The sequence below is a fragment of the Hyaena hyaena genome, unplaced genomic scaffold (assembly GCF_003009895.1).
Source record: "Hyaena hyaena isolate Hyena2069 unplaced genomic scaffold, ASM300989v1 scaffold_425, whole genome shotgun sequence".
Taxonomy (NCBI): domain Eukaryota; kingdom Metazoa; phylum Chordata; class Mammalia; order Carnivora; family Hyaenidae; genus Hyaena; species Hyaena hyaena.
Genome location: NW_024081052.1, coordinates 787,265 through 799,906, shown reverse-complemented (window position 1 = coordinate 799,906; position 12,642 = coordinate 787,265). Strand labels below are relative to the sequence as shown.

At 34.1% G+C, this 12,642-nt stretch overlaps 1 protein-coding gene across 2 annotated transcripts in view; it reads left to right on the top strand.

Moving 5' to 3' along the window:
• The window catches only part of FNIP1 (folliculin interacting protein 1), a 136,089-nt gene that overhangs the window by 65,498 nt on the left and 57,949 nt on the right, over window positions 1-12,642 (top strand). For both annotated transcript variants that reach the window (XM_039252550.1, XM_039252549.1), the window contains exons 3-5: window positions 4,655-4,789; window positions 9,190-9,290; window positions 9,544-9,618. In XM_039252550.1, the coding sequence (XP_039108481.1) occupies window positions 4,655-4,789; window positions 9,190-9,290; window positions 9,544-9,618 (311 nt within the window). The remainder of the gene's footprint in view (window positions 1-4,654; window positions 4,790-9,189; window positions 9,291-9,543; window positions 9,619-12,642) is intronic.

The following is a 12,642-nucleotide window of genomic DNA, read 5'->3' as shown; positions in this document are numbered from 1 at the left end:
TAGGTGCTTTCTGTATTTTGATGCTTCATATTGGGTGCATAAATATTGACAATTGTTTCATCTTCTTGTTGGATTGTTGTATCTTCTTGTTAAAACAAAGACTGTAACAAGAGACAAGGACAGATCAAGAAAAAAAATTGAAAATTTATGTGAAAGAATTATAAACTGAAAATACCATATAAATGCTGGTTATTTCTTTGAATATCAGTTGTGATATAGAATCTAGAACATAAAATATGGTTATGTGTCAAGGGTAATAATTTTAACCCTCCATGTCTTTCTCCCTCCCACCCATTTCCCTTTTCTGAACAATTTAGTCCTAAAACCATTAGGCAGGGCTGAGCACTGATGTCAGGTGGTAGAGGCATGGTGGTCCAGAGCAGAGTGTTAGAACCCAAGTAAGTGGAGGAGGGCATCTCCATAGATGCTGCCTGATACAGAGTGTCATTACCCAAGTGAGATGTTGAAGGGTCCATCTTGGCTGACTGAACCTGAGGAAAAGCAAATGTCCATGCAGGTGAGGGAGTAAGAAATGAAAGACTGGTTTCATATAAGGGCATAGATAAAATAAATACATATGAAGGATAATGAAAGACATGTTTTTCTGGATGTTAGAAAAGGGAATTATAAATAAGGAGACAACTAGAACCACCTTGTGGTGTTGGGTTGGAATTGGATTTATTGGTGCGAATTTATGTTTTAATATATATTTATTATATATATATACCCACATATATATACAAATACAATAAATGTAGATGTAAAATTGTTTATGGGTATGTTAGATATGTATGTGTTTTCCTTAGCTTTATCGGAGCATGGAGAGAGAAGAACAATGAGACCCCAACATGTGGGCATACTAGATCTTAATGTCTAAATTTCCTTCTCCACTAGAAGAAACCAGGGCTCTTTAGGGAAATGACTGGTCCTTGGACCGGAGCAGGGAAATAAAAAGATAAGCCTGGAACTTGTGCCAAAAGCTTTAAAAAAAATGATGAAAATATGTCATAGGGACATAGAAACCAGCTTGAAGGGGCTGTCACTGGCTAACTAGGGAAAACTCTAGCATAAAAATAAATAATGATAGTAGCAGATTACAACCCATTGGATGAAATAGGAAACCATGAGTTTATGCTGATATAAATAAATTGAAAGTTTGCTGAGAAACAGCATATTTATGGCATATAAATAAAATAGCATACGTATTTCATTATCCCCCCTTACCAAAGTATTACTAATTACAAAGGAGAAGAGAGTTTCTTTACAGTGGAGATGCTTGGTAGGTGCCACCTTAATCAAGTGATCATCAGTATTAAGAATATTATCATTAATGGGCATTGAAATCATATGCCATGTGAAAAGTGACTGTATTGTGATTATATAAGGGAATGTCCTTGTTTGTAGAAAATACACATGCAGATATTGATGCCTTAGTTCATAGTATATCAGGTAGTCAGCTTACTAACCCATTTGGTTCAGGAAAATTATTTAGTTCATGATTCAGAGATTGGATGTAAAGAGTTCCTTCAGCCGGGAATATCTTTCTAGCCCTGCTACTCTTCCTCTTTCACCCTAACTCCTTTGCTTTTTTTGGTAGTCCTGGCTTAAATGTCATTTTCTTGCTCTCCCTAGAATTGGCTGAATCCTCTCTTGGGCAGTTCACTTAAGTATCGTTGATCCTTAACCTCTTCATTTTAATATGGGGAGAATAATAATATTTCCTAGAGTTATTATGAGGAGTAAAAGAATAACTGTATCTAAAACAGAATAGTACCTGAGCAGATAGTACAATGAGTTAACTATTGGTAACATAATAGATCATATTTGAAATATATATTTCATTATACATAGTTGTCTAATTATTTGTTAAATGTCCCTTTCTCTCATTAGATTGTTAGTTCCATGAGGAAAAGTACTGTCTGTTTCATTCAATTGTTTCTTAGTTTTTGGTACACATAGTATTCAAATGGAATTTTATTGAGAAATAATTGACGTATGTCATTCTGTAAGTTTAAGATATACAGCCTGATGATTTGCTTTACATATACCATGAAATGGTTACCAGCATAGGTTCAGCTAACATTTATCTTCTCATGTAGACAGAATAAAAAGAAAAGAAAGAAAAAAGGAAAAATCTATTTATGATGAGAACTATTAGAATTTTCTCTCTTAACAACTTTCCTATAATCTTACAAAGCGGTATTATCTATTATTCTGTTGTACATTATTACATCCCTAGACTTATTCTCTTATTACTGGAAATTGATACCTTTCGACCACCTTCCTCTAATTCTGCCAGACCCTCCGCTCCTGGTGACTACAGGTCTGAACAGTATTTGTTTTCCATTGTCTGACATTTCACTTAGCCTAATGCTTTCAGGGTCCATCTATATTGTCACAAATCATAGAATTTCCTCATTTTTTATAGCTGAATAATATAGTTTGTGTATATATTACAACCTCTTTATTCATTCATCTCTCAGTGGAAACTTAGGTTCTTTCCGTATCTTAGCTGTTATAAATAATGCTGCTGTGAACATGGGGTGCAGATATATTTTTGAGTTGGTGTTTTCATTTCCTTTGGGTATATATTCCCAGAAGTGGAATTGTTGGATTGTAATGTAGTTCTGTTTTTAATTTTTTGAGGATCCTCCATGCTGTTTTTCATAGTGGCTGCACCAGTTTATAGTCTTAGCAACAGTACACAAAGGTTCCCTTTTCTCTAGATCCATGCCAGTATTTGTTCTCTCTCAACTTATTGTTGATGGCCATTATGATAACATGAGGCAATACCTTATTGTAGTTTTAATTTACATTTTCCCAATCCCTAGTATTGTTGAGTATCTTTCATGTAAAACCACCTGGTTTTGCCTTTAAGTCTATTGTATACTAACTAGTTCTTGTAACTTTGGTGAAGTTACTTAAACTCTCTGGGCTTCATGCTTCTTATGCCTTAAACGGGTTGTAATTTCTACCACCCTGAGTATTACAGAAAATATTTTTAAAAACCTAGCATTTTGATGGTGATCATTAAGTGAAAGTTACTAAGATGTAGCCAAGAATATCAGTACTAAAAATGTCAATATTTTAGTGTCTATATGAAATAATAGAAATGGAAATGTCTACTGAAGTTCCTGACTCCAAAGTAGGTATTCAATTATTTTAGCTTCTCACTGTAAGTTGACTTTTTTCTACTAGTATTTATAGCTAAAAACCAGTAGTGCATTTGCTCGTTCTACACGCTGTATAGAGCACTTTTTATATTTATTTACATATAAATACATAATGAGACACACACACACACACACACACACATCCCTTAAGTGTCACAAGTACCCTACCCGCTAGGTAGGGTTTTTCTTTCCATTAAATAGATAAGCTTAGTGAAGTCAGGTAACTTGCTGAGGAGCCAGGATTTAAATTCAAGTCTTAGTTTTAAAGCCCTTACTGATTTTAGTTTATCATGCTGTCTCTACATTTTTGGTTAGAGATGATGTTGGAATTACCAGGTGTTAATGCCTTTGGTGATGATAGCAACTGTGAAACCGCTGATCTTCAAAAACTGTGATATCAGTCAGATTACTTCATCTGAAAACCTATGCGAGGTCTGTTACATGGGAGCGTGTACATACTGGTAACTGTGATAAAGCACCAAAATGTTTTTAGTATCAAAGTCCTTGGTAGATTGCACCTTTGGTAGTTGTGAGCAGTGAAAACTCTAGAATCTGGGAGTGGGAGAAAAGAGGATGAAAAAAAAGGAATAGAAATACATTATGCTTCTGTTCTATACCACTGTACAACCTTGTTGTCCTAAACTTGGCTGCTATTAAAAATTTAACTGTTCAGAGAGGGAAGCAAACCATAAGAGACTTAAATACAGAGAAGAAACTGAGGTTGCTGGTGGGGACTTGGGTGGGGAGTGAGATTGGTTAAGTGGGTGATAGTCATTACGGAGGGCACTTGTTGGGATGAGCACTGGGCGTTATATAAGTGATGAATCACTCAATTCTCTTCCTGAAATCATTATTATACTATATGTAAACTACCATGGATTTAAATTTTAAAAAAGGCAAAAAACAGAACAAAACAAAAATATTTAACTTTTCAATACATGAATACATTCTCATTTCAAAATTAAAAACCTGTATGTTTAATATATGTAAAGGCACACATACATTTAGATATAAAAGCTTCGTTTGTATTTCTCCTTCCATCCCTACATGTCTCCACAGAAGTACTTTTCCTTAAAAATATGTTACTTATGTTAACTTCTAATGGGTGTGTTATTATATTTAAGTGAATTAATATTTTAAAATTTCTCAGTTTTAATATCTTATGGGAAAATATTGATAGATCTAACTCACATAAACAAAAGACCTTGACAACTGCTGCCATCTATTAAGTCACTTGTAATGAATATTGTTGAAGACCATAATAATATAGAAAAACTCCCTTGATTTAACACTATTTATGAGAAAGCACAACACAAACTAATAGAGAACAGTACTGAAGGAAATGTACTAAAGTGTAAATATTAAGGCTTCCTTTTGAATTATTTCATACTTGGTTTTTCCAAAGGTTTTTACCCTGTCATTAAACTGTTATATGGTGAAAAGTTTGTTAAATATGAATGAGGATAATATCTCTTTTTCAGAAACTCTGTAGTGATGCTCAAGTAAAAGTCTTTGGGAAATGCTGCCAACTGAAACCTGGAGGAGACAGTTCTTCCTCACTGGATAGTTCTGTGACTTCATCTTCTGATGTAAAGGACCAGTGTCCTAAGTACCAAGTAAGATTATTGATGTCATTTATTTATTCATTTATTCACAAATATTTTTGAGTATCTGTGATGTGTTATGCAGCATTCTAGGGATTGGCAATACAATAGAAACTAGTCCTTAACCCTCCTGGAGTTTACATTGTAGCTGTGGAGACAGATAATTAAAGAAGTATGTTTATGCATTTTGATAAATCGTAGAAGTACAGAGAACTATGGGCATAGTTAGCCGGGAGTGTGTTCTCCCTTTTATTTCCCATTCAGATTTTTTGAGCTACCAGAATAATTTCTTCTAGATATTTTTAGCTTATTGAAATAAGGAAGATTAATATGAAATAATAATACAGTTTGGCTGTCGTTTGAAATTAAAGTATGATTGGAAGTATACACATGCAGAAATGGACATTTTATTTTTCAAAAGTAATGTGACTCGTCTTTTAAAATACAACCCAACAAAATAGTACCTAATAGAAGCTTCTCTTTAAACTTGTTATATTTTACATAAGTGTTTGGTGTCATACCAAGTAAATGTCATCAATGTGAATTTATTCATGTCATCTAATCTTGCATGAATGAGTCACAAGTATTTTATATTTAATAGTACCAAAATGAAATCCTGGGCTTTTAAATTATTTGTAATTAGGTAGTTGTGTTTGGATGGGAAGTGACCCTTATATGATGTCAATATGACAGTATCTATGAAAGAGCTCTGAAGTTATCAAAATCTAGATATTGGGAGGTACTATGTAGTTGCCCCTGTCTTCTTTTATTCTTCCTCCAGCTTAAGCATGATACCTTAATGAGTTTCTAATAGTGCTGTGTGACATCATCATACTTCTACCAATTTGGATGTTTGCTGATTTAATGAATTGTGTAAACTTGCCTTTCTTCCTAATATTATGGAGTTCAGAATGAATATTAGCACATGGATCCAGATTCTAGAAATCCTGAAGCATTAAGTGATTGGACTGTCATATTGCGTCAAGATCTCTAAAGATTTTCTTTTTAAAATTTTCTTTTTAAAATTTATTTTGAGGACAGAGAGAGCATGAGTGGGAGGGCAGAGAGAGAATTCTAAGCAGGCTCTGCTCTGCCAGTGCAGAGCCTGATGTGAGACTTGAATTCATGAAACCTGAGCCGAGATACTTATCTGAGTGAGCCACCCAGGTGCCCCAAGGTTTTCTTTTTTTAAGGTACAGATTCCCAGGCTTTGTGTCCAGATATTCTGGTCATAGGCTCAGTATAGTCATGAAAATCTGCTTTTTTAGTAAGAGACATTGAATTATTGTAGCATATAGTTCACTACACTTGATAAAATGATAAAATGTGATTTCAGTTAACTAGAACACTGTCTTTGATGTACACAGATTATTACAGATTAATACTACTTCCAGCAGTATTTACAAAATATTGCCCTTTTAATTAGGGTCTTCTAAAAAAAGCATTAAAGATAATAGCATTTTTAAAATTATAACCTTTATTATAGATTATGTCATATATAATACACCAGTGACATTCATGATAAATATTTGATATGTATTAGGGCAGGCAAAGAGAACCTTTACTAGCAAACTATATGGTCTGATAAAATTTAAACACCAGTTTATTTTTACTGCATTTTGGTTTCTGAAGGCTCTTTCCTAGTTTAATACTAAAATCTATAAATGCTTTGATACTTAAATTCATAATAATTTTAGTCTAAATAAGAATGCATTTAACCACATTATTGTGAAAATGAGCTTGTAAGAGAAGGCTCTCACTTGTGTCAGTAACCAGAAGCAGTTTAGGTTGCCAAGTAAGATTGGCATTGAATTTTTTTTTTTTTTGAGAGAAGAGGGGAACACTAGCTGGGGAACACTAAAGGGAGAGAGAGAATCTTAAGCAGTGTGGAATCCAACATGGGGCTCCATCTAACGACTGTGAGATTATGACCTGAGTGGATATCAAGAGTCAGATGCTATTGACTGAGCCACCCACGCTCCTCCTGAATTGATCTTTTTTTTAGGGGGAAAAAAAGACTCTCCTATTTGATCATTACAAAATTATTCAGCTCTCTTTCTAAAATGTTGCTTTTAGTCCCCAAACCTTTGTGTTTTGAAATAAAATTTTATCTTAACCAGATCCCTAAATGACTTCTTTTATTAAATAGGTATATCGAAAGTGGGTTTTTTCCTTAAATATTAGCTTTGTGTCTTTGTTAACACAAAATTAAGACTGTAGCACCTAAGAGAGAAAAAAATATGCAAGTGAATATTAAAAACTAATATAAAATAATTGTATATGATGAAATGGATTGCTATTTGAAGATGTCTCTTTTAAGAATGGTTGACAAATGTAAATACGTAGATTTCTTTAATCCCACATGGGCAATAAATAAGCAAAAGAGTAGAAGAATCACATAAAAATAAAAATCGTGTGCAGATGTATTTCCTGTTTTCCATGTGTAAAATGAGGGTCCTCATTATTGTTATCATCAGAAGAGTCTTTTAAGATTTTTTTTTAAAACTCCTAATTCTTGATGTTTTCATGATAAAATGGTTTAATGAACTTTGTGAATGAATAATAATTCCTATCTTAGATAGTTACTTAGGTCCTCTTTCTCATCAGTTTTATTATATAACTGTAAGTTAGGAATTACATTTTTCCTAAGGATTATTTTCTTCATATGATGAGAAGTCTGAAGGTAGTCCATCTAGGTATCATATATGGGGTTCAAGATGGCTTTAGAGAGCAAGGCATCCTTATCTTTCTACTTATCCAGAGTTAATATGTTAAATTGTTAAATTGTTGCTCTGTGGTCCAATTATGGCATCACCATCTCCAGTGACTTTTCAGTTATATCTTATGCATATAAATGTTTAAGTTGTGAAAGCTGCTACTCCAACCATTAGTTTAACTCTCTAAATGTAGAAACCAGCTCTAAATTTGTCTTTTTAAAAAAATGTTTTAATCTTATACTTATTTTTAAGAGAGAAAGAGAGAGACAGAGTGTGAATGGGGGAGAAACAGAGAGAGAGAAGGAGATGAAGAATATGAAACAGGCTCCAGGGTTTGAGCTGTCAGCACAGAGCCTGACATGGGGCTCGAATTCAAGAACTATGAGAGCATGACCTGAGCCGAAGTTGGATGCCCAACTGAGTGAGCTACCCAGGCACCCCCAAATTTGTCTTTAAGGGTGGGAGGCTGTGAACTGCAGTTGTTTGTTTTTTTTTTTTTCCCAGTTGGGCACATTGCTGCTCTGAAACACATTAGATTTCAAAAAATAGGGAATTACATATTTCATGGGTAATTAGTGATATTTACCATAGTATCTAATTAGTAATCAAATGGTTAATAATTAAAGACAATTAAAGAATGATGGCAATGAATAACTTTTAATTGGAGTTCTTTGAGAACAAGATATTCTAATGTTTTAAATAAGTCCTTTTAAAAAAAAATGTTAGGGGCACCTGGATGGCTTTGTCAGTTAAGTGTCCAACTTTAACTTCAGGTCAAGATCTTGCGGTTCATGAGTTCGAGCCCCCATTTGGACTCTTTTGCTGACAGTTCAGAGCCTAGAGCCTGCTTTGGATTCTGTGTCTCCCGCCCTCTCTCTGCCCCTCTCAGACTTTCTCTCTCTCTCTCTCTGTCTCTGTCTCTCTCTCTCTCTCTCTCATTCTCTCAAAAATAAATAAACATTAAAAAATTTTTAAATAAAAAAATACAAAGTAGATATAAATTATCATGTTTATGAATATCTCTTTTTGCACAGTAGGAGTGATAAAAACTGTTCAGTGCATGTTCAGTGAATTCTATTTCTTGTTTTCCGTCCTGGAGAAACATTGCATAAGCACAAGATGTGCTTAAGAATGTTCATTTAAGATGCACCTGGGTGCCTCAGTTGGTTAAGCATTTGACTCTTGGTCTCACTTCAGGACACAGTATCATGGTTTGTGAGATAAGTCCCCATGTTGGGCTCTGTTGCTAACCGTGTAGAGCCTACTTGGGATTCTGTGTCTCTCTCTCTCTGCCCCCCCTTCCTCCATCCCTTTCTCACTCTTTCTGTCAAAAATAACTAAATAATCTAAAAAAAACAAAAAGAATGTTCATTTAAGCATTAAGCATTATTGTAATGGCAAAAACCTGGAAGTAACCTAAGTAGTTCATCAGTAAGGGGAACTGTGGTATTTTCATGCAGTAGAATATTATGTAGCTCTTCAAAAGGAATCTTTATAAAACAGTATGGTTAGATCTTTAAGACATGGTGAAATGAAGAAAATCAAGCTATAGAACAGTGTATACAGTATAGAATCACTTAAAAAACCATTATGTAGAATAACTATAGCAAAGGAATTTTTAATAAAATTCAGTATTGGAAATAGTCATAAGGTTTGAAATTCTGTAAGTTTATTAATGTATTGGGCTTTTTTTAGGGTTCTCGGTGCTCTTCTGATGCCAATATGCTTGGAGAGATGATGTTTGGCTCGGTAGCAATGAGCTACAAAGGATCCACCTTAAAAATTCATCAGATCCGGTGAGGACTTTTCTGATTTTTCATTGTCCATTTTAGAATATGTAATTTTTGAAGATGAGAGAATTTCACATAGTCTTCATGCAGATTGAGCATGACAGATACTCAGTTTATGATATTTTGTGGGATTCATGCTACTTCATGACGGTTGCATCTGTGCAGTGAAATGTCTGTGACTTAATACATTTTGATTTATAATAAATTTTAAAATTCCTTGTTTTAGTTTTGATCTCTCTCTCTTTCTTTTTCTTTATAGTTCCCCTCCACAGCTTATGCTTAGCAAAGTTTTTACTGCACGGACTGGCAGCAGTATCTGTGGAAGTCTCAATACGTAAGTGATTATGAATGCAGGGAGAATGAATTATGTAGGATGTGCAAAGTAGGAAAACTAACAGAGGGTTTTTGAGGTTGCTGCTTAATAATTTTTTTCTTAATGTTTATCTTTGAAGAGAGACAGAGCATGAGTAGGGGAGGGGCAGAGAGAGAGGGGGACACAGAATCCAAAGCAGGCTCCAGGCTCTGAGCTGTCAGTCAGCACAGAGTGGGGCTCAAACCCACCAACCGCGAGATCATGACCTGAAGTCGGACGCTTAACCGACTGAGCCACCCAGGTGCCCCTTGGGGTTACAGCTTAAATTGAGATTTCTCCCACTCCTTAAGTTCGAAAGTTCACAGAGGCCACCCTTTTTTCTTCCAGGTTTATTGAAATGTAATTGATGTAACGCTATATAATTTAATGTGTACAGCACATTGTTTTGATACTTTCATATATTTAAAAATGATTACCACCATACCCTTAGCTAGCTAATACTTCCCAACTGTCACAATTACCATTTCTTTTTTGTGGTGAGAAAAGTTAAGATTTAACTCTCTTAGCAACTTCCAATTATATAAATATGTATTATTATCTATAATTAGCATGCTGTCCATTAGATTCCAGAATTTACTAATCTTATAACTGAAGTTTGTAACCTTTGACTGTTATCTCCTCATTTCCTCCACTCTCAGCCCCTGGTAACCACCACTCTTGTTTCTGTTTCTCTGTGTCTAGTTTTTTTATATTCCACATAGAAGTAATACCATACAGTGTTTGTTTTTCTGCTGACTTATTTCACTTCTCATACCTTTAAGATTCATTTATGTTGTTGCAAATGGCAGGATTTCCTTCTTTCTCGTGGCTGAATAATATTCCATTTTTTGTATGAGTGCTTGTGTGCTTGCCTGTATGTGTGTGTTGTATATGTGTATGACATTCATTCATCTGTTGATAGGCACGAAGGTTGTCTCCATTTATTGACTGTTGTCATTAATGCCACATCAAACACCTGAGTGCAGATATCTCTGTGACATCTTCATTTCATTCCCTTTGGGTATATGCCAAGGAAGTGGGATTGCTGGCATATGGTATGGTAGTTCTATTTTTAATTTTTTGAAGAACCTTCATACTGTTTTCATAGTGGTTATATCAATTTATGTTCCCACCAAAAGGGCACAAGGGTTTCCTTTTCTCCATACCGTGCCCACTCCTTGATATCTCTTGTCTTTTTGATGTTAGCTATTTTAATAGGTATGAGGTGATATCTTGTTGTGGTTTGATTTGCCTTTGCTTGATGATGAATGATGTTCAGCACCTTTTCATATACCTCTTGGCTCTTTGCCAGATGTCTTCTTTGGAACTCTCTAGTCAGTTCTTCTAAACATTCAGAAGAAGTGTTACTTTTTTAGTCATGTTGTTTGTTTTTTCTCTTGATTTCTAGGAGTTCTTTATATATTTTGGATATTAACCCTTTATCAGATACATAGTTTGCAAATATTTTTACCATTCCATAGATTATCTTTTCATTTTGTCAATTGTTTATTTGCTGTGCAGAAGCTTTTTAGTTTCATGTAGTCCCATTTACTTATAGTTGATTTTGTTGCTTGTGCTTTTCATTTTATGTCCTGTCCAGGAACTTGCTGCTACAACCAATGTCAAAGAGCTTTTTCCCTATGGTTTATTTTAGGAGATTTGCAGTTTGGAAATCTTATGTTTATGTCTTTAGTCAGTTTTGAGTTTATTTTTGTGAGTGGTATAAGATAGGGTTCTAATTTCATTCATCTGCATGTAGTTATCCAGTTTCTCGTAATCATTTATTGAAGGCACTATCCTTTCCTTATTAAGTGTTCGTGGGTCCCTTATCAAATATTATTGACTATACATGTAGGTCTTTTCCTGGGCTTTTGATTCTGTTCCATTGTTTTGTGTATTTATTTTTATGCAGGTACTATAATGTTATGACTATGTTATCTTTGTAATATAGTTTGATATCAGGAAGTGTGATACCTCTGACTTTGTTCTTTTTCCTCAGGATCACTTTGGCTTTTCAGGGTCTTTCATAATTCCAAAAATTTTAGGATTGCTTTCTTATTTCTATGAGAAATGCCATTGGAATTTTGATAAGACTTGCTTTGAATCTATAGATGATTTTGGGTAATATGCACATTTTAATAATATTTGTTCTCTCAGCCTACTTTTTTGAGTTTTTTTTTTCATGGAAAAAAAATGTTGTGTTTTGTCAAATGCTTTTTCTGCATCTTTTGAGATGATCATATGATTTTTATGTTTCATTCTTTTAATATGCTAATTCTCATTTATTGCCCAGTATTTATTGAAGCATCCTTGCATTCCACTTGGTCATATTGAATGATCCTTTTAATGTTCTTTTGAATATGGCTTCCTAATATTTTGTTGAGAATTTTTTCATCTGTAATCATCAGGAAAGATGATCTGTAATTTTCTTTTCTTACAGTGTCCTGGTCTTATTGTCAGGATCTTGCTGGCCTTGTAAGATGGGCTTGGGAATACTCCAATACTCCTTCTTTGATTTCTTGAAGAGTTTGAGAAGAATTGGCATCAATTCTTCAGATGTTTGGTAGAATTTACCAAGGAAACCATCTTGGCTTTTCTCTGTTAGGAGGTTTTTGATCAATGATTGATTCTACTTACTTGTTACTGGTCTTTGCAGATTTTTTATTTCTTCATGATTCAGTCTTAGTAAGTTATATGTTTCTTGGAATTTATCCATTTCTTATAGGTTATCCATTTTGTTACCATGTAATTGTTTTTAGTAGTTTCATGATCCCTTTTAATTTGTATGATTGCAGTGTAATGTCTCTTTCAATTCTGATTTCATTTATTTGAGTCCTCTCTTTTTTTTTCCCTGAGTCTGGCTAAAGGTTTGTTGATTTTGTCTCTTCAGAAAACTATCTCTTAGTTTAACTGATCTTTAAAATTATTTTTCTATTTCGTTTTATTTCCTCCTCTAAGCTTTATTTCCTTCCTGACTTTGGGCTTTGTTGTTTTCTGGGTTTTAGA